The sequence below is a fragment of the Protobothrops mucrosquamatus genome, unplaced genomic scaffold (genome assembly GCF_001527695.2).
Source record: "Protobothrops mucrosquamatus isolate PMUCROS unplaced genomic scaffold, P.Mucros_1.0 scaffold223, whole genome shotgun sequence".
NCBI classification, from domain to species: domain Eukaryota; kingdom Metazoa; phylum Chordata; class Lepidosauria; order Squamata; family Viperidae; genus Protobothrops; species Protobothrops mucrosquamatus.
Window position 1 is genome coordinate 64,557 of NW_015386575.1, and position 23,422 is coordinate 87,978.

A 23,422-nucleotide genomic window follows, 5' to 3' on the forward strand; every position below is an offset into this window, starting at 1 on the left:
GGAATTTAGTCATTGATTGCATTGTAACCAAGTACTGTTCTTGCTGTACACTTAACTATAAAAGCAACACATTCCTTCATTGTTTTTTATATCTTTAGTAATAAATAGTGTGAAATAGTTTTTCAGACTGAAAGATTGAAACTTCTGATCAGCCCATCTCATTTCGCTATTGCCTAAGATGTCAGTTTATGTTTGTTTCATTTCACCTTTCTGTTGCACTTTCCCATATTCATGCTTCCGTGTTTCTGCTTTGCAACTTTCAGGGTTTTTTCCTATATGCCGACATTCTGAAAGCTTTAAATCATTCATATAAACATGATTAGTATTCGGGAAGATTCTTAGCTCTTCCTCAGTATCATGTTGATTGCTATCTGACTTAAGGAGCCCCATCATCCAGCATTATATTGTTAATCATTCTATACTTTCCATGCATGTGGTTTTCTTGGTAAAATTGCAGGAATGTTTTACCATTATGTTCTGTGCAGTGTGGACTGATGCCTTTGTCATTATCTAAAGTCATCATCTGCCTTATATCACTGCTGCCCAATATAGGTGTTTGCTTATTTTTGCTGGGCAACTAGGATGACCTCTATGCCTAGGGATGACCCTACCTGAAATACAGTATATACTCTTAGCATATACTTGTAACACTCTTCACTCATCCTTCCCAGGAATACCAGCTCTACCATGATGAGAAGCACAGCAAGACATGGGGGAGGGTTGCCTTTGTAGAGGAGGTATAATTGAACATTTCTTCACTGAAAGTAAATGCTTTCCTTTACTGAATCTTTTCTAAGGGTTTTCATGATACTTTGTCATATCCTATGATTCATAAAATATCTTGTTGCTTAGGAGACTTTTGTGTTCTCTCTATGGACAAATTTTAGAATTATATAACAGGTTCCAAAATTTTGGCTGCTCATCAAAGTTTCACTGATTATGGAAGGATGAAATGCAGCTATGGTTTTATATTGTTCTTTGTGTTTTCTGTTAAGGGTGTACTTAATTGTTGGTCAATAACATCATAAATTTGGGTTATTTTTGTGACAGTTTGTTTTTTCATTGAGGCAAAAAATTTTAAAAAGAAAACTAGATGAATTATGAGGCTTGCATTAATTACAAGAGAACTCTAGCTTTTGTTCATCCAGTCATTGCTGTGGCTTCTAATTGTATGCACTCTGGTACATAGAAATGTAATTTTTAAAAAAATATAAATCTTGCAAAACTTATAAACATTTTGTAAAACTTTATTTTAAAACATAAAGAAAAATTTAAAACATAAAAAATTAATCATTCTTTTAGATGAGTAATATCTGAAAGTAAATATATTGGAGATGACGCTGGAAATAAAAGCTTTGAATCTGGATAAAGGTGAAACAATAAATAAACATGATTTTTTTTACTAGTTTGCAACCTCCTTGTCATACCTCTAAAAAGCTGTTCAGAAACAGTTGCCTTTTGCTTTAGAATATATTTCAATTTTGAACATGTGAGGGCCCCCTTTTGATCTATGTATCTATATAAAAATATTTGACCAATATAATGTTATCATATTTGGAAAGCAAAGAATAGACTTGAATTTCTTCACCTATTTCAATTAAGCACAGAATTCCAGAATTAAACAATGTCACTAATGGTAAGCAGAAGTGTTAAGCACCCACATTGCTAAACTATGCTGCAGATGCAGTGCTTTTTTTCTAAAAAAAAAAAAAGAGGTGCCGGAACTCACACACGTCATACAACCCTACAAGGTTCCATCCCAAAAAGGTGCCAGAACACCGTTCTGGGCGTTCTATGAGAACAAAAAGCCCTGTGCAGAAGAATCATAATTGGTTTTTTTTCTAACAGGTATATGCATAAAAACAGAGAAACTACACGAATAAAACGAGATGAAATCAAGAGATTGAAAGAATACCTCACAGTATTGCAGCAGCGATTAGAAAGGTAACATAGAACATTCTCCAATAGAATATAATAATAGAAGTTAGTTTACTGACTTTTTAAAATTTAAATTTCATATCTTATAGGTAGCTTTCTCTGCCAGAAGTTATTTATGTGTATTGTCTCTCATGAGTTTAGGCTAATTTTAATTGATTAAAATAATCCAAGAGGTATCAATTAAATAAACTTTTAATCCAGATTAAAAGTACTAAATGGCAACTGCTTATCTCAAAGATTTTACTTGGCTGTAAGGCATCTATCTTGTTTGTGTTCTTTTGTAGACCTGTACTGTCCATTCTTAGAAATCACAGTTGTGTGTGATTGATAAAATGAGTGTGTTTAGAACACTTTTAATGAGAATATTTGATATGTTTTGGCAGATATTTAAGCTATGGTTCCGGTCCTAAACGATTCCCTTTGGTAGATGTCCTACAGTATGCGCTGGAGTTTGCATCAAGTAAACCAGTATGCACATCTCCTATTGAGGATATTAGTACTAGTGCTCTTCCTAGTGGTCCTCTGTCAACACATGCAATACCAAGGTAAAACTGCCTCAGACGTGTTGAATATTTTTTGTTAAATTTACAGGTAGTCCTCAACTTATGAACACAATTGAGCCCAAAATTTCTGTTGTCATGTGAGACATTTGTTAAGTGACTTTTGCCCTATTTTACGACTTTTCTTGCTTCAGTTGTTAAGTGAATAACTACAATTGATAAGTCAGTAACTTGCTTATTAAGTGAATCTGGCTTCCCCATTGACTTTGCTTGTCAGAAAGTAACAAAAAGTGATCACATGACCTTGGGACACAGCAACAGTCATAAACATGAACCAGTTGCCAAGCATCTGAATTTTGATCACATGACCATGAGGATGCTGCAAAGATTGTAACTATGAAAAATGTACATAAGTCACTTTTTTAGTGCAATTGTAACTTTGAACATTTACTAAATGAACTTTTGTAAGTCGAGGACTACTTGTAGTCACTAAATGTTTAATAATATAAACATTTCCTCATCTTGTAAAACTGATCTTGAAAACTTTTTTGTTGTATGTGCAGCCTTATGCAGTTGGTACTACCAATGGACTTGATTTATATCATACTTAAAAAAAGTGTAATAATATATTTTTAAACTGCAACAAAAACAATATCACATTACTGAACATTTAATAAAATTGTTCACAATTAAAGATAATAAAGATGTATTTTAACTTTCTTAATTTGTGAAAATTAATAACTTTATAGCTGGGATCAAAAGGATTCCAAAAACTGGAATAGTAAATGTTAGAGAAAAATGAAGGATGGGGATGGAATCCCAGGAACATATTTTTAGGTTTTTTTAAAATAAAAATAATAGCAACTGTTCTTTGTGGTTTGGATCTCGCGGAAATATATATATATATATATATATATATATATATATGAACAATTGCCACAAATATTAAGTATATTTATTGGTAGTTTAATTCTGTCAATACACTATAATCGAAATTAATTTTAATAATATTAAATAATATTTGGAAAAATACATTGCTTTTGTTTACTTTCAATGAATTTTTCATATTCTTGACAAATGTAGCACAGCAGAACAACAGGGGCCTTCTACAGAAACACAGAGCACATCACCTGCACAGCGATCAGTTATACACAAGCCATTTACACAGTCACGCGTTCCTCCCGACCTACCCATGCATCCAGCACCACGGCACATAACTGAAGAAGAGCTGTCAGTATTAGAGGGCTGTTTACACCGTTGGAGAAAAGAGGTGGAAAACGATACGAGAGGTACAAATTCGGAGTTTGCCTTAATTAAAAAAAAAAAAATCTGAAAGAGGGAAACTTTGAAGTCAAATATTCCTATTGTTTTCCAAAAGTATAATGTATTTTGTGAAATTGCATATAAAGAATGAAACATTTAGATGATGTAATAAAAAACAACAACAGTATTTGAATAAAAAGTAAATTTATATAGCCACCCAGAGTTCACTGGATAAATGGCCGGCACCTTTATAAATTAGATCAGGGGTAGTCAACCTTGGCACAGCTGGCTCAGGAATTCTGGGAGTTGAAGTCCACAAGTCATAAAAGAGCCAAGGTTGACTACCCCTTAATTAGATTGATGGGTGAGTGGATGGCTAGTTGGTTAAAGATACATGATTGATATTGAACAAGCCAGGGTTATGATACAATTTATTTACAGAAATTCAATTTTAGATAATTCACAGTAATTATTTTAGAAGATGACATTTCTTCTTCTGTTACTTTAGATTTGCAAGAAAGCATAGCTAGAATACAGAGAACAATTGAGTTAATGTACTCTGACAAATCAATGTTGCAAGTAAGTACTCTTTCTGTATAACACAACATTTATTAGTGATATACTTTGTACATGTTAAGAGTCTAAAGTAAAATGCCTGTGTTTTTGGAGATTAAGATATGAATCTTCGGCACAAATAAGTCCTAGTCATGTACTTTCCAATCCCATTTTTTTTCAAGAGATAAGAGTGATTCTCACAGTTTCAGTTTGTGTAGCTATAGTTATGTAATTTATTTTAGTTCACCATTCATAACTTGAAGTTGAATTTGTGTGGATATAAAACAGTTCTGAGCCGATATATAAAGAAAATAATAGAGTCTAGTTAACAACAAAAGTACAAAATGTATCAATTATTCTCCAAGAATAATATTGCTTATAGGCAGTCTGCTAAATTCTTATGCAGATTCAAACTGGAACATAAAACAGATATTAATAGTCTTTTTAAACATGACAATAGTCAATTCTTATGAAATACTTCAGGTATTGGTGAGTGAGAGTGAAAATGCATGAGACTTTTTTTTTATCAGATATAGTTAATACCTCATTCATGTGTTTTATATTGCCTGTTTCAGCCATTCATAAATAGTATATACAGTAAGTTCAAAGGGAGATACAATGCTCTATATGGGAGCATAACAAAATTCTGGAAAGTCTGCAGTAGAAACATCACTATTATTGCCAAAATGTAGTTGCACAGCTTTGCATGAGCAGAAAAACAAAAACATTCTTGCATTTTTATTATGACAAAGTTGCTGATACATTGTATCTTGATTTTATTTGATTTAGGTTCCTTATCGGTTACATGCGGTGTTAGTTCATGAAGGCCAGGCTAATGCAGGACATTATTGGGCATATATTTATGACAGTTATCAACAGAGGTGGATGAAGTACAATGATATCTCTGTGACAAAATCTTCTTGGGAAGAGCTCGAGCGTGACTCATTTGGTGGTTATAGGAATGCAAGTGCTTATTGTTTAATGTATATCAATGATAAAGAACCACTTTTTATACAAGGTAATATATAATGTTTCCCTCTGTGTGTGAATAATTTAATATATTACAATATTCATATTACTTAACAAATCACATTATAATACTTAATATTGCTTGAGACCTAGAGAGGCAAGGAAACTATAGTTTAATCTGAACATGCCTGTCTAAATTTTTTATTGCGATTCAATTTGGGTACTGCTGAATTGTAAATAAAGGCCTCTGTAAAAGAGAGTTTTCATTGAAAAAACCCTGTAAAGCAGGTATGATACATTGTGAGCTGTAGGGGAAGGCAGGGGAGAAATGTCCTGTTTATTCCATTTTCTTCAATCCCTTTCCATACAGTTCCCTAAAGAACAGTTATCCACATATACTTTAGAAACTAAACCAGCTGATTTCTGGTCTGAAATTCTTGCTGAAAAATTGTTCACTTAAAGCTTTTCAAAGCATTGATAGTGAATGAATAAGAGGTTGACTAACCCACCTGCAAACTATTGTATAGATTAGGGGTCCCGAACCTTTCTGGGTTGGCAGCCCGGTGAGAAAGGAAGGGGCAGACACCTTTATGCACGCATGTGCACATACGCTAATGTGGCTGTGCGTGTATGCACGTGAACGGGGCCACAAGCATGCGCACTCCGCAAATGGGGTTGCTACCGCTGGCGCGAAGCTCATGGCTCGGCTAGTGCCGGTGCGAGACTTGGCTAGTGCCAGCGCGACACTCACAGCTTGGCTAGCACTGGTGCAGGGGGGGGGTCGACTGGCCAGCTACTGGCCAGTCAACCAGTCAACCCCCCCCATACTGGCCAGCTACTCAATCGGCCTGGTGGCCAAGAGGCCATGGCCCGGTGATGGACCACGGCCTATAGGTTAGGAACCTCTGGTATAGATGGAAAGGAAATAAAGAATAATATTAAATAATAGTCAAGGGTTTGTTTTGTTTTTTTTTAAAAAAAGACTAAAAAAGGTTTAATCTCCCCTTTACTTGTAAAGTTTGAACTGTCACCTTAGGTGAAATTCATAAAGATTTGATATTCAGAATGACCTTAAACATTTATCTCTTACAGAGGAATTTAACAAGGAAACTGGGCATATGATTGTTGGATTGGATACATTACCTCCTGATTTAAAAGATTTTGTTAAAGAAGACAATAAACGTTTTGAAAAAGAGTTGGAAGAATGGGATGTACAGATTTCTCTGAAAGCTCAACAAGAAAAAATATCCCCTATGCCCAGGGTGCCTATATCATCTACTGCCCAAGGTTAGTAAGGAAAACAATTTTATAATGTTGTTTCTTTTATCGGTATTATAATTAATAATATCAAACTACAGTAGCAAATCTGCTATGCCATGAATGCCCAAGAACAAGAGTGTTTCATCTGTACTTGATATATACTACCTTAAATCTACCTACGCCTAATAGCAGCTAATACTTCAAATAGAACGTTGAAGTATTTTTCTTTTTGCTATTAATTAAATCAAGTCCCAAGTAGATACCATGCTAATGTATTTATAATAGATTTTTCCTTTTTGTTCTCAAAAAATCATGGAGAAGAACCAGAGTATTTGGAACAACCCTCAACAGCTGATTTCTCAAAACAGTTGAAAGAAGATTCTATACGAGCAATCACAAAAGCATTTACTGAACAAGAAGATAAGAATCCTGAAACTATTATGCATATGGTGAGATCCTTAATATATATGTTCTTTAATTTTGACTTGCATTAAAACAATCCCATTAGCTCTGTTTTAGTACTTTTACGTACAAGAGCTTCCATTTGTTTTTTCGGTTCCCTCAGAGAGTTGTTTCCTTCCCTAATTGACTGATAGAAACCGTTGTAGAAGATTGTGAACAATTATTACTTTACATTAGGTATTACTAGCTAATTATGTCACTATGGCAAGCTTTCAGTTTACTTATTTCTTGATTTCTTTCATCATGTTTCAAGAAAAAAACTATGTTTTCTTGGCAAAATTTTCTTGATTAAACCAAAGTGCTGGTATCTTATTAGCAAGTAAAATAACAGCATATTTTTGTCAGATGAAATTGGAAATTGGCTTGAATTAGGCTTTCAGCAAATGTTTTAAATTTCTTCAACTTGCATATAGGCGAAAGAATTGGGAAAAATACGAGGGCAATTCGGAAATAAACCTCCGTTTGGTTATCAATGACAGACACTCGCAGATACAGAACTTTTATTATACACATTAAAAAACTACAACATTACATTACTTTTCGACATAATCACCATTCAAATTGAGGCACTTGTCATAATGTCTTACAAGGTTTGAAAGTTCTTAGTAGTAGTCGCTCAGCGCCAAATCTGGACTATGGGGGGGTGATCAAAAACATCCCAACAGNCTGTTGGGATGTTTTTGATCACCCCCCCATAGTCCAGATTTGGCGCTGAGCGACTACTACTAAGAACTTTCAAACCTTGTAAGACATTATGACAAGTGCCTCAATTTGAATGGTGATTATGTCGAAAAGTAATGTAATGTTGTAGTTTTTTAATGTGTATAATAAAAGTTCTGTATCTGCGAGTGTCTGTCATTGATAAACAGGTTTATTTCAAAATTGCCTTCGTATGAGATTGGTGTTTAAAGCCCTCTTATATTGCCTTACTTGGATATGAGCACTAAGTTGTTTCTACTGTTAAAAGATCATAGGAAAGTAACTAGAAAAGTGATGATTTTATTATAAGTAACAACAGAAAAAAAAATTATGTTACTGCATAGTAATAACGTACGTGAAATTATTTTTAAGTGAAAAGAACAGGCAAGTAGATATAGTTTATTTCTATTAATTTCAAAGACAAGAATAAGAAAAATAAATAATAAAATCATGTCCTTGGATGTTACATCCAGAAACAATTTTACAGTTGGTCAGCTACAAAATAACTGTGCTGACAAAAAAGAATCTTGCCATCTTCATTATCTCAGAGCTGAAGTCCAATAGCAAGTTCAAAGCCAGTAATTAATTAAGAGAGGCTACTGTGCAAGGTTAGAGAAGAAGGACTGTACAAAAGTACATGTTCCACTGACTCAGTTTCTTCAAAAGAGCACTGCGCATTGTATTGGTACAAAGAGAAAGGGGTTTTTTTTGATACAGATACTAGTAAGGCCATTCAAGTGCCTTGCATGAGTGAAAAGAAATATTAAATTTATTTTCTCATAAGATGGGGAAAATGCTGTATAAAATCAATTCTGTAATTTGCTATTTTCCTGAAGTAGCCAAGATATCACAAAAATGGAATTTGAGAATAACTTGCTTTTGGAACATATAGCTGGCCAAAAGACTAAATGAACTGACAAGACCTTGCTGGAGATGCGGATGCACTTGAAGTCAAAGTCTTATATGTCTAACTGTTGAAACAGAAAAATGTTATGTTCTTGGATTGATATTCTTACTAATATCAATTTATAGGTGCAAATGGCAAGGTGCCAGTTTCTTTGAAATTTACATTTAAAATGATTTCACATTACTTCATTTTAAAACTAATCTTATGCTTCAAAGGAAGAAGTACTGGAGGAAGTTGTATTCAAGGGGAAGGTATTCGGAAACTATAGATAAGAACAGATAAAAATTAATAAGGAAATATGGGTATCATTCTTTAACCAGATTCAGTACTATAACAAAAGCTTATATGTACTTTCAAATAACAAATTATAAACTAAATAATTATAAATAAAATCAGGATGGAGTTTTATTTGATTAAATTAAATTTGTTGATACAAAGTATGCTCAGAGCATCTGGAAATAGAGCTGTTTACAAAATGTAGCAAAAAATAGCATACCTATGAACAGGAACACAACAGAAGAACAGTTGGAAGGGACCTTGGAGGTCTTCATACATAAAAATTGTTCATATTCATATGGATTACAATAAGCAGGCCTGTTTGTTGTTACTAATGAAGAATTATATAACATCATTTATTTAGGGTTATCTATTAATAATTCTGACAGAGGAGGTCACGAAGAGTCAGATACAACTGACAAACAGCAATTAATTATTCTATTTCATAAACAGTTAAGAAAAAGGAAGACAAAGCTATGTTGCTCATAGTCTGAATATGAAATATATGTTATTATATACAGATGGTATATTAATGATAAGTGGGCATTTTTGTTTATAAGCATTTTCATTTTAAAGTATGCATTTTTAAATGAGCACTCTGACAGCCAAATTTAATAAAATGTTTAAAACTGTGACATAAATTCTCTGATTGATTTCTCATCATTTTGAAGAAGAAAACACAAAAACTAAAATAAACCCAGAGACCAAAACCCACAACCAAGCAAATTAACCCATCTCAGCCCTTGAAAATCCATGTGCATGAAATATTACTTACTTCTTTGGTAAGACTTTTCCCCAAAAACCTTTCATGTCCTTTTGGATGATGTGGGCTTCTTAAAATATTTTATACAATGACTTCCCTGATAAAAAGAAATAATTAAAAATTAAGAATACATATAAAAATGGAGTAAGATTGATAATATTCTCACTGAGACTGCAATTTATCTGATAATTTGATAAATATGTTATCAAATTGATCATTGTTTTCATTTATTTTTTTAATCTACAGAATTCTCATAATGACCCAATTGGAACAACTCCAAATCAAAAAGTTGTAGAAGTGACGATTCCTGATATAGGGACTTACATGGTTGAGTCAGAGGAAGGGGGGTATGATGATGAGGTATCATCTTCAACTTGGTCAGAAACTATTACATCTTTCATGTGCTATACATAGGTGCCTGATAAGCCTTTGGCATGCTTGCACATGATAGAAGTTAACTAGCTTTTGCTTTTTAACAAACTTAACTTCAGTTTGTTTTTGATATTGACCAAACCAGAAACTGCTGCTGCTTTGTTTCTAATGGCACATTTATTTGCATGATATAAAATTAAACTTAGATTATCCATATATAAAAATTTAGAATTTGCACATTGTGTTTGTGATACAATAAATCTGCCAAAAGGTGTATCCTCACAACATTTCAATATACAAACCACAATTTCACTGTTGAGTATTATTATTATCTAAACATTTCTCACTTATAATGTTTTTGAAATATAAATAATAAAAACAATAAAGAGCTAAGGAAGACTAAACGGTTAAACATAACACATACAAAGATAAAGCTTTAGTTATTAAAGCTAAAAAGTGCATAGCCAGTTTTGATTCAAAAATTAAGAGTTCAGCCTAGGCTTTAAGAATCATACTTTGTTATTGTATATAAGAAGGGCCAGTCCCATGTCTCCCAAGTCATACACCAGTCACAATAGAATATGCCAAAAAAGTGATATCTTTGTCAAGTAATACGTTAGCATCCCCCAAAATTTTACCACAGTGTTGGAGTTTCTATATATACCAGCTATGGCAGCCATATAGTTAAAAATTAGTATCCTTTTATAAATCTAAAATCTTCTTAAATCATAATCTTTTAAAGCTTTGTGTTGGTAAGTCGAAATCCTTTAAGATAGTGGTATTAATATCAACATCATTCTTGTTGATATGTTGTTTTAAGATAGTGTTTTTTCTCTCTTCTTAATTCCCAAAACAAGGTGACTCACAAAGTGTCTTTATTCTTTCATGGAATTTACCAGATCTCTCTTAAATTATAAATTACTGGTATAAATCCAAAAGTATTTAAGAAAATGAGGCTTTTGTAGATCAGGTGTCCATAAAGAGTACACAGCGGTTTTGTTCATGAAAGTAATCACCACAGTTCAGTTCCCACTCATGGAGATGTTCATAGGGACATCTAACTTTCCATAGGTTCTCTCACCTTGAAACTCATATAGTTATTGGTAGAGCAGTGGTTCTCAACCTTTTTAATGCCGCGACCCCCAACCGGTCGTAAGTCGAGGACTAAACCGGTCGTAAGTCAAGGACTAAACCGGTCGTAAGTCAAGGACTACCCAACCGGTCGTAAGTCGAGGACTTTCCCTGCCCGGGAGCGCCGCGCATGCGTGGTTCCGCCCCCTGTGCCGGCCGAGGCGTAGCTGGCAAGCGGCAGAGACGGAGCAGGCCGACCACCAGCTGGCCCAGCCCAAGGGAGGTAAGGCACCCGCCGGAAAAGGGGAAAAAATGGACAAAAAAAATGGCGGACAGCCTTGTTTGGCGACCCCCGTGAAATGGTCGATCGACCCCAAATGGGGTCCCGACCCATAGGTTGAGAACCGCTGTGGTAGAGTTATGTAGAGTCAGACTAAGAGTGGAATGATTAAAGACAACCTACACTGTGCCTCATTGTTCCCTGATGCCTAATAAAATTTATTTCCCTTTAGAAGACCATTTGCATGTGCATGAAATGATAAATTCATTAATTAGACATAAACTTAGATCAGGTAAATTAAGGTGATATAACCTACAATATTGAAACCACTGAAGAAAAATCTAAACATTTGCCACTGCAGTTTGTGCATGCAGTTCTATATGATATGAGTATGTGAAGGCACATACTGACTTGAATTTATATTTTTCATTGCTCAATATATACATATATATACATATATATATGAATCTCCTGTGACAGGTTATGCTGACCCCGAACATGCAAGGTATTATAATGGCTATAGGTAAAGCCACGCATATATATGACAGGTGTGGGCCAGAAGCAGGGTTCTTTCAGGTACAATCAATATTTTCAATTTTTCGTTTTCTGACTGTTTTTGTACTTTAATTTGTTCTTTGAATTTTTAGTTTGTTTACATTTAAATGTATTTTGTTGAAATTTCATCTTCCGTAGTTGGTAGTATTTATTAATGCAATTTTTACTTTTCCTTGAGACCAGTAAAATTGGAAACTTCAGTACAAATTTCAGTAAGTGGACAAATGATACTGGTTAAGAATTAATACCCTAGTTCAGATATTCACTGGTAATAATTGTTTAAATAATAGGAGTTTGTTTTTAATGTGATTATTTTAATACTATTTTTAAACTTTCAAGGCCATTAAGAAAGTAGGCCGCATATACAGTATATTTACTAAATGAGAAAAAAGAGGGGTTTGGTGGTTATCTAGTAAACCATGCACAGAAAATTGATGAAATTACACATGATATTAGTACATTTACTCACTAGGAAAACCATTATTATGCTATAAAGTTAAGTCCTTTAAACATAACCACACATAGACTTGCTTTCTATTGTAATTGCCTAAACCTGCCTCTTACAATACATTTATAGTAACTTCAAAATCCAACAGTTGAACTTGTGACTCCCATTTCTTTTCTCAATTTTTTTATTAGGCACATAGATATGTCAATAGATTAATAGATATATCAATCTTTATTGCTTGAATTACATTATACATCTGTCCTAGCACAAGTAACAACTGATAAGATTTTTTTCTCTTTTCTTTCTGCTGATAGCAAACATAGAAACACATATGTGTAAAATGCAAAACATACGAACTGTTTTGATCCAAAAACAGATGTGGGTTTAGATCATTCTGAAAGTTAAGTGTAAAATTGCTTGTTAATGTATCTTAAAGTAGAAGAGCAATGAATTCAACATTCCTGTAACACAGGCATGTCAAACACAAGGCCCGGGGGCCGGATGCGACCCGCAAAGTGGTTTCATGTGGCCCACGAAGCTATCCTGGAAACAGTGAGGGAACAGCCCCCACTGCCTTGGCTCTGGCCCAGGCCGGCCGGGAGCCAATGTACAATTTTGTGGTGGCCATCTATGCTGAAACACATTCAGTCTTAGCTCCATAAGCCCCTCCCCCACATGGCCTGAGAGGAACAGTGAGGCTCCTCCAGTGGACCATGCCTTGGCACTTGCCCCGGTTCCACCCCTTTCTGCCAGAGACCCTCAGATCTGTCCCACTCCTGCCCAGGCCCCCACAGGCACCCTTGACGCGAACGATGTAGAGCTGGCCACACCCACCCAGTAGTCCACACCCACTCCATCCACGCCCACCCAGTAGGCTGCACCCACCCTGGCCACACCCACCCGGCCCCCTGAGGGCAACCGCAATGCTGATGTGGCCCTCAATGAAATTGAGTTTGACACCCCTGCTGTAACATGATAGAATTAATATTCTTCTTGTAACTATGAAACCTAAATAAAGAAAATTGTATTAGAGATAGCTAAAGAAATTAATAAGAGAAAAGATTACTCATCCGTAAGACATTTATGACTTCAGAAAAGCTACATTTGTAAATAAAATGAGAATGAAAGCTGACTGGAGTGGGTGGGATATGGATTTATTCCCATAATGCAAGAAATTTTCTTTATTTTCTTGTTTCTGCTCCATTACAGAAGATACTATATAACAGGGGTGTCAAACTGCCAGCCTGCGGGCCGGATGCGCCATGCTGAAACCACGCCCGCTCCAGCAATGGGGAAAAAAGTCGCGATATGTCGCGACACGTCATGTAACGTTGTGAGTTTTTGACACCCCTGCTGTATAATATAAAGATGAATGCTGTATCTCTTAAACGTTTCACAGCTTTTCCTCTCACACTTTCATTTTATATTATTACAAATTTATATTTGTTTATTTTTACTAAAATCTGGATATATTTAATTCAAAATATAATAAAGGATATATATTATATCCTGCATAGTTCTAAAACTGTTAACAGTCATTTCCTGGTTCAGTTTTAATATGAAACCTAAAATAATTAAGATCTTGGTATTTGCATAGCAGCACAAAGGGATGGATAAAAAAATCATATGCATAGTTATAAACTTGCGTGTAGCCTACCATATAAATCCAAAACATACTTGCTTTTCAGTTAAAACATAGCATGGGAATTATCACATTATTTTCATTATAAGTATATATGTCATGAAACTGACCTACATTCCTAAACAAATAAGATTCCAGATGCATGTTTCAAATTATATTGATTCAATGATATATTACCTTGTTTTTGTTTTATGTCTGTGTGTCATATTTTAACTGTATTAGTATTATATATGATTTTATGTTTGTATAAGAAACAATGGTAGCACATTCTTATGAATCCTGTTTATTTATAAGGAACATTTTTTATTTCTTTAAAAATGCTTCAGTTCTTTTCTATGCTTTGTGTATAAAGATTATATTTATTATAACTTGTTAATTGTACTCTAGCAGATGCATATTTATTAAGCACTGTTGGGATACAGTCCAGTGCTAATATAGAACTAAATTTGATTGAATGTTTGGACTATACAGTGTAACACAAAACATTAGTCTGATACTATGCTTTCTTATTTAAAAAAATTCCATTTTTCTTAGAAATAAAAAAGTTTATATTTAACTTAAATAGATTTTGTTATAGATCAACACACAAACAAAATTTGCAATCCAAACATTATTTCTAAAGAAATGCTAAATAGGAGCCTGTGTTTTAAGGGTTGTTTCTGTTTGTTATTTTAACATTTATATATAATTTTAATGTGTCTAGTAAGATCTTTAGTTTTGAAAGTGGACAGTTCAGTAACATTTAATTTCATTATTTTGTATAAGGCAATAAAATTTGAATATGCAAGATTACTCAAATTGGCCCAAGAAGACACACCACCTGAGCGTGATTATCGTTTGCATCATGCAATTGTATACTTCATCCAGAATCAGGCCCCAAAGAAAATAATTGAGCGAACATTGCTGGAGCAGTTTGCAGATCACAATTTGAGCTTTGATGAAAGGTAACTATGTAAAGAGGCTTGCATGAAAAATATTTAAACAAAGATCCTTAAGGAATATAAAACTATCTAAATATATTGGTGTAAATGGTTCAGATTTTTTTAAAGAACATTCTGTAAAAATAGTTTTCTAATTCATAGTGATCCAGACTGTATTTCATTACAAAGTTTGAATATAGTTAATATTTCATTTATGCTAAATATTAGTGAGATAAAGTGCATTATTAATACATTTTATTTGAATATTCCTTCCATGCCCCAGGAATATATACGAAACAATCATATGTATTCTTGGTAGAAAGAAATACTGTTTCATATTCAGTAATACTGAAAAGTTTAAGAAAAACTGTAATATCATACTGCAACTATTTAGAAACAGTACTATAACTCCACCTTGTGACACTTCATTATGTTTAACTTAGTATAGAAGTAGTCTGCACTTTTTAGGTAGAGTTATCCCACTTTATCTAAATGAAGCAAAGAAAAGTGTATGGTGTTCATTTGACCACACAGTGGATATAAAAAGTAAACTATACACACCCCATTAAAATACCAGGTTTTTGAGATGTAAAAAAAATCAGACAATTACTTTAGAATTTTTCCCAACTTTAGTATAACTATATAACTGTACAACATAAAAGCTGTACAATTCAATTGAAAAACAAACTGAAATCTTTAACTATTAGTTCCCTCTCAGCCCTCAGAAGTAAGCAATTGTAAACCACTGTCAAAATTTTTGTCATAAAATTGCATTGTTTGTCCATATAGCTGCCAGAAATCAAGCTGGCCCCGCCTCCACATCAGAATACAGTTTTCGATCTAAAGCCTTGCTCCCAATAGCAATAGCACTTACCACTTCATAGTGCTTTTGCAGCACTCCCTAAGTGGTTTACAAAGTCATCATATTGCCCCCAACAGTCTGAGTCCTCATTTTACCAACCTCAGAAGGATGGAAGGCTGAATCAACCTTGAGCTAGTTAGGACTGAACTCTTGGCAGTGGGCAGAGTCAGTCAGCCAGGAATTCTAACCACTGCACCACCACTACCCATAGGTTGATCTTATTTTGAAATAAATGTAGGGAGTAGCAGATATATCTGAAACGAAAGCTATCAGTTCTTTGCCTGGAATATTACTCTCATGCTCGTTGCTCTGAAGCATGGCTAATATGATCTTCATTAATTCATTTTCTTTTACTTCCTAAGATGCCGTAATGTGATGAAAGTGGCTCAAGCCAAAATTCAAATGATAAAGCCAGATGAAGTCAACATGGAGGATTATGAGGTTAGGCTTCTGCTTTGAAACTGATTTAGTAAATTGTAAAGAAAAGTTGTATTTTAACCTATAGAACAGGCAAAAGCTCCAGTACAGCCACAACTATTTTATAACCAATTGTTGGACATTTTTATAAAACTAGTGGCTAGAGCTGTCTGGGCTTAATTATAAACCTGCTTGCAGTCATCTTTATGTGTAAAACAAGAATTAAAAAGGAATGGAAAACGTATATAAAAAACTAAAGTCAGTAAATTGTGTTGTACTTAAAAAACTATTGCTTTTTCTCATTGATGTGAATGGCTGCAGAGTTTTTACAAATCTGCCTTAAGTAAGCAAGTGACATTAGTGAATTTAATATTTCTTTATCTTTTTGTCATTTCTATGCAGTGGTGGCACCAAGAGTACAGAAATTTCAGAGATACAACAATATATCTCATGGTGGGATTGGAATTTTTTCAAAAAAGGAAGTAAGAGAATCAAAAAACTGTTATTAAAATTAAAATTAATACAATATACTTGAAGCTATTCTCTACTCCCAAGAAAAGATAACTTTATTGAAACATTATAAATACTGTATTAAATCTAGAAACTTTATAAGAGTACACATTTTTCAGATTTTTCTCCATTACAACTAATCTTAATGATGGATGGTTCCTACTGTAGACACAGTGTATCAGTTATACTCCTTAAAGAAGGATGAGGATGTATAAGTGAATACTATTCCAGAGCTTGCAAACTTTAATTTCTTCTATAAACAATGACCAATGAATCCTTTTTCTTCTTTTTAAAAATTATACTTTAAGAAAATGGTTGTGAAAAAAATTGTTTTAAAAAGAAAGAAAGCTCAGGTTTTTAAAATTCAAAATGATTCAGAAGCTTTTAAGGATCATTATACAATACTGTTTCTATGCACCTAACACTGGTTGTTTTGCAAGTACAATTTCAGGTGCTGGTACTAAGAGAGAGAGAGAGATATGATAAAATTTTGTATGATACTGTCATTGTGTGAAATTAGGCATATTATAGAATGCCTAGGAAATGTGTAGAATGTCAGAAATGGGAGTTCAAAGTATGATTAATATTTCACACATTTCCTAGGCATTCTCTGCAATGCCAAAAAGCAAACCGGTCAAGTATAAAATACTTCTGGTAAGATACCATTCTAGCCTTCCTTGTTGCAATAAGTAGGTTGGTACTTAACTTTTTCTCTTATTTTTTTTTATAAGAAAGTCCTATTCTTTATTTTTGCATTTCTTCTCACATTTTCATAGACATCTTTTCAATAAAGGGATAGGGTTAGGATTTGAATAACTCAAATAGTGCAAAATCAGAAAATGTGAACTGGCTCATAGAATTGCCAACAGTTGGACATGGCTAAATGAATAACATCATCATCACCAACCCTAATCCTTTTCCTGACTCTCTTTTCATACTTTGCTTAAATAGTTCTTGCCATTCTGCATAATGCAGAGATATTATATACAATGCCTAGGAAAAGTATATAGCATATTAAAACAACACAGACATTTCATACTTTGCCTAAAAATGTCACACATTCTATAGATTTCCTAGGCATTCTATACAATGCCAGCTTTTCACATATTACTGATAACATACAAACTGTGAGCAGCCAAGATTGATCTTGATTAGAGCAGAGTGGAAATGGATGGATGGATGGTTAGTCATACATAAGTTGTTCTCACTGTACTTTTCTTTACAACATAAAAATTTAAGAAATCTTATTGCTTTATTCCAATGCTTTGTATATGTCTAACTATTGATCATATGATGGTATACACTAGATGTATATACTTTATTAAAATTATTTTAATGGCATTTGAAAATATCTTTAATTTGTTTTCTAGTTTTAAAGAAGCTTTGTTATATCTTATATGTGCATATCACAAGAACAAAGAGCTATCATCAAATGGTTTGTATAGGGGACATGATGAAGAACTGATATCCCATTACAGAAGAGAATGTTTACTAGTAAGTAAAAATCATATCTGAGACTCCCATGATTCCAATAGTGTAGACTTTTAATTTTTTTTAATAAAATCATAATCAGTTTAAAAATCACTCTCGATAATTTTATCAAATTTAATGCTAGTCTTGCTACCAGTATTAATATGAGAGGATTGAACAAATTTAGTTTGCTTTTTATTAAACTACTAAGTTCTGTTTTCAAAACAGAGTCAAGTAAGATCTATTACACACATAAAGCACAATCCTATAAATTTTTGTTCAGAGTTCACAGTAAGTGATCTTATTGTCTATTTGAAAAAAGGAACAAGGGTGAGACAATGAAATATTTTTCAGTATACAAAATAAGCTCAGCTTTTTACTGTTTTAGGTAGATACGTAGCCCAAATGCCCATTGTTTAAATTCCCCCATTAACTTGAGTTATTTAAGTATTCCTTCTACCTTTTCTTGTACCTAATAGGTTTTGAGCTAATTTCCAATACTAATTTCCACTACTTGCACTTGTTTAAGATAAGCCAGCAGAACCAGAACTTCTGTTGACGAGAGGAAGTATTGTTAGAGCATGTTCTAATAGTTTTATTCATGGCATGGGGATTACATAAATTATTTCAGGAGATCATGACGCTACAAAGTTTGAGAATCCCTGGTTTTATTAATCTTTCTTTATGATAATATGTTTCAGAAGACTTCTCATATATACAATCATGTTATTTGAGCTGTATTGTATTCTTTGTAAACAATGGGGTTATTACTTATTTTGAAGTTACATCTATACCTTTTTGCATGGGGAAAAAAGTCTGAAAAACTGAATCTCTTTGGAGATATTTACTGTTTTGTGGTTGTTGTTTTTATAATTGCATGAAGAAATTAAATGAGTGTGCTGCTGCACAGTTTGAATCTGGAGATGATCAACAAGTAAATAAGGGATTGGAAATTATGAATGACCTTATCGTCCCTTGTCTACCATTATTGCTGGTGGATGAAACAGAGGAAAAGGATATTGTTGCTGTGGAAGATATGAGAAACAGGTGGTGTTCGTACCTTGGACAAGAAATGGAGCGTAAGTTACTTCTGGATATTTTTTTTAGATATACAGTATATAATAATTATATGATTTATAATTAACTCAAATGAATTACATTTCCTGGATTTGCACATATCACTTGAAAGCAGCAAAATATGTTGAATTTCTATTCAGATAGGAGTAATTTGAATGTATCCTTAAAGTTAATGTATGGGAAATGGGGAGAGAAATTGGGTTGCTATGGTGAAAATGTTAACTCTCAGATTGACCATAAAGCATAAAGTTTGTTCTTTATACTTGTTATACTTGTTCTTTATAATGCAATAGTTCTTTTCATCCCAGAGACAGCCATAGGGATTTGCAGCCACAGGAAAGCAGTTTTATAACTGTAGGTAGAATCAGTCATCACTGAGAGATCTTGTAAGATGTTTTGCTTGTTTCTTGATAACAGAAAAAAAGAGTTCCAAAAACTATTTATTGATAAATATTTTTTTTTCTTTACAGCTAACTTACAAGAAAAATTGACAGATTTTCTGCCAAAATTGCTAGATTGTTCTACAGAAATTAAAGGCTTCAATGACTCACCAAAATTACCTTCTTATTCCACCAATGAACTGTGTGAGCGTTTTGCCCGAATCATGTTGTCACTCAGTCGAACTCCAGCTGATGGAAGATAAACACTGAAGACCTTCATTAAGCACACTGTATAAACTGTTGTTTTTTTTTATTCTTAATCCTTGCCTTCCTGTCACAGGATTTGCTTGTTGCTGCTATAGTTTTTAACTCTTTCATTTTAATAACTGTAAGAAAAGAAAGAGGACTGTACAGAAATTAGCCAGACTGCAGGCAATATTACTGAGAATCGCATGGTACTCAGTTCCTAGTCAGCCAGAATTTGCGCAACATTACAAGTCTGATTTATTTTGGCAAACCTGCTTTTTTGCCACTTACCTGTTACAGTATTATTTTACCTTTAACTTAAGATCCTTTACTTCATGAACAGTTTTCTGTTCAGTCTGGACTATTCTGTGACTCCATCAATTTTAAAGTGACCAGTGTAAAATACATGATACCTGGTAGCTTGTAAATTACATCAAAGAATAAAAAAGTTTTATTTATGGCTACTTTGGTTGCAAATGAATTATATTTTTTTAATGAGAAATTTATATTTGTGAATTACAAACTTACATTTTATATATGGTATATAGCATAATTGATTTATTGATATGATAAGTAGTGCAGGCAGGCATAAGATCCTTGGAAAATTGTTGGTGTTTAAACTATATGTTGAATACTTAGCACACAGAAACGTTTTAGGCATTTGGACTCCAGTGTTCTCAGCCTATCAAGTTGTAATTCTCTGGAGGTCATTGGCTTCCATTTCCAGAACCAAGTAGCTGTCTAAACTAGTAAGCTACCCTGGTATTGGTCTTACCTGTCTACCTAGCTTATCTGAATCACACAGACTTTGCAGAATGCATGTTCTCAGTTCTTTAAATTAGAAGAATAATCACTGCACAAAGAACTTTAGGACTTTGATAGCAGACGCAAGTCAGAATAAGGGCAATAGAAATTACAGGTAGTCCTAAACTTACAACAGTTCATTTAGTGACTGTTCAAAGTTACAGCAGCATTGAAAAAAGTGACTTATGACTGTTTTCCCCATCCCAGTGGTCACATCATCAAGATTCAGATGCTTGGCAACTGACTCATTTATGATTAGGTCATGTGATCATGTTTTTGTGGCCTTCTGACAAGCAAAGTCATTGGGGAAGCCAGATTCAGTTAACAACCGTGTAACCAACTTAACAATTTCAGTGATTCATGTAACAACTGTGAAAAGAAAGGTTGTAAAATGGAGCGAAACTCATGTAACGATTGTTTCGCACTTAACAACAGGAATTTTGGGCTCAATTGTGGTTGTAAGTTGAGGACTACCTGTACTGCTGGTTTCTATAATGTAGTTTCTATGTCCTCTGTATAAAAGTATGTGAAAGTGAATTGAACTCTCCATTTAAGGGTTATTTACATTATTTCTCATCTGTTGCTAGAAATACATGGCTGACATATTAGAAAAACACAAATTGATAGGGATTTTTAAGATATGAATTTACAAATATGAATAGTATAGTTAAACACTTTTCTATTAGTCATAATTTAAAACGTTAAATTACACATATATACAGTAACTGCATTTGTTGCCAATTTTTCCTGTGCAAAAAAATGTTTATTTACATTAAATAACACTAACAAAAAATCAGTGTATTGCTTTAATTTATAAGTGATTTATGTGGTCAAGAGGTAACATTTTTATATTTCCTTGTAAGTCTCACGATTCCTTTGCAAATTGCTTGTGCAGTGATTGGGTTATTATCAAATACATGCAAATAAACAAGTTGAAATGCTTCAGTAATCACCTAAACATTAGTTTTTTTCAATGTTAAGTCATTAAGCAAGGAAAACTAAATATCTGTGTTTTATAAGAAGTAGTGCAGAATATTTTGATAATGTATATCCAAGGCAACAACATGGTAACTTCAAATTTGAGGAATGAAACATCACAATTTCTTTATTTTTGCTGGTAACTTGTTTAATTTCTAGATGTCAATTTTATTTTTTATGAGATTTGATGATATGAAAAAGGTATATTGAAACAAATCAGAAAAATTTTATTTTATATATATCTTTATAAATTATTCCATTCCCAGGATTCTGGGTGACTATACAGAGAGAAATTCTATTAAAACCAGTAAAATATAATAGACATTAAATAGGTCTATTGAATAAGGCACAGAATCATTCTGTAACTATTCTTTCATCTACCCCTTTCCTTTTCTCCATAAGAGTGCAAATCAACAAATAATATTTTCAAAAAAAAAAAAAAAAATTGGCCTGCTTAATTTTCATAAAATTTGCTTACATCATATCACTTAAGATTAAGTCTGGGATGTGGAATTCTATAGATCGGGATGTCAAACTGCCGGCCTGTGGGCCGGATGCGTCATGGTGAAACCACGCCCACCCCATTGCCGACAATAGAAAAAAGTTGCAATATATCGCAACACGTCACATGACATTGCAAGTTTGACACCCTTGCTTTAGATCCTTTTTACTATTTTGTATTTGCTAGTTTGTAGCTCTGTTCAAGATATGTATTATTGCTATCCTAATTCAAGTGATCAGTAACAAATTCCTCATAGAAGAGGAGAAAAATAGATTTTTTTTAAAAAGTACTATGTTATCTCAACATTAGACTTTTCTTCTGGAATCACTAGTGCTTATTTGTTAAATATCTGTTAAAAATTCAGTGATAGATAAACTGAACCAAAATTCTTTATTATTCAGTTACCCATCCCTACCTGTCGTGATTTCTTAAAAATTTAAAATCCAAAAATCCATTTTAATGGACAATAACAGTGGTCTTTTGGTGGTGTTCTTTTGAATTACATAATTCCTATTTGCTTTTGTTTTACTAGTGTTAGATTAATGAATGAGTTGTTCTTTATTGGATTATTTTTAATTATCCATTTTCCATTTTATTTCAGTGAGAGACTTATTTTTTATACAGAAGAAAATAAGGTCTTGATAGCCTTCGTTTTATCAATTTTCACTCATAGGAGTGAACAGCCCTAGATAATTTACAGCAGTCTTCAATTTAGCAACCGTTTGAGATTATGATGCTATAAACAAAGTAGCTTTGCAAGCAATCCTTACATTTATGACCATCACAGCATCCTGCAGTCACATGATTGTCATTTTTGTGCTTCACAATTGGCTTGCAGAAAGCAGAGTTAATAGTAAAAGTGGAAGTAAAATCACAAGTTGTATTCACATGATGTGTCACCTAACGATCACAACACTTTGTTTAACAACCGAAAAAGAAGTGAGGTTGTAAGCTTGTTACCATCACATGATTTTCTATCTAGTATCTGTGGTGCTTACCAATGGATTTCCCAGTTGTCACTAAATAAGGACTACCTCTAGTAGTATTTTGTGCTGGAGAGAACTATTTAATCCCACTTTCAACTGATTATGGAAATAATCCATAGCAATTTTAAAGCTGAATCAGTTATGGTTTGTCTCCCACACAGCTTCTTTCTGTGCTTTCACTTCTGGCTCTGTTTCTGTCAAGATGGGGAAATAGTTTGGACATTTTTCATCACCATTGACAAACTACCTTCACCAAACTCTAGTCTGAAAACCATAACCCTTTCTGTCAGCTATTTTGCTTAGCAGATCA

At 33.4% G+C, this 23,422-nt stretch overlaps 1 protein-coding gene across 2 annotated transcripts in view; it reads left to right on the plus strand.

Moving 5' to 3' along the window:
• The window catches only part of USP25 (ubiquitin specific peptidase 25), a 69,456-nt gene extending 47,856 nt beyond the window's left edge, over positions 1-21,600 (plus strand). The window contains exons 12-26 of one of the 2 annotated variants that reach the window (XM_015814124.1): positions 1,849-1,944; positions 2,322-2,483; positions 3,522-3,727; positions 4,210-4,280; positions 5,046-5,274; positions 6,318-6,512; positions 6,804-6,934; positions 9,839-9,952; positions 11,796-11,891; positions 14,726-14,904; positions 16,105-16,183; positions 16,562-16,641; positions 18,040-18,163; positions 19,023-19,218; positions 19,687-21,600. In XM_015814124.1, the coding sequence (XP_015669610.1) occupies positions 1,849-1,944; positions 2,322-2,483; positions 3,522-3,727; positions 4,210-4,280; positions 5,046-5,274; positions 6,318-6,512; positions 6,804-6,934; positions 9,839-9,952; positions 11,796-11,891; positions 14,726-14,904; positions 16,105-16,183; positions 16,562-16,641; positions 18,040-18,163; positions 19,023-19,218; positions 19,687-19,859 (2,131 nt within the window). In that variant the 3' untranslated portion in view covers positions 19,860-21,600. The remainder of the gene's footprint in view (positions 1-1,848; positions 1,945-2,321; positions 2,484-3,521; positions 3,728-4,209; positions 4,281-5,045; positions 5,275-6,317; positions 6,513-6,803; positions 6,935-9,838; positions 9,953-11,795; positions 11,892-14,725; positions 14,905-16,104; positions 16,184-16,561; positions 16,642-18,039; positions 18,164-19,022; positions 19,219-19,686) is intronic. The other variant, XM_029283771.1, reaches the window with a different exon arrangement.
• The last annotated feature ends 1,822 nt before the right edge of the window (positions 21,601-23,422 follow it).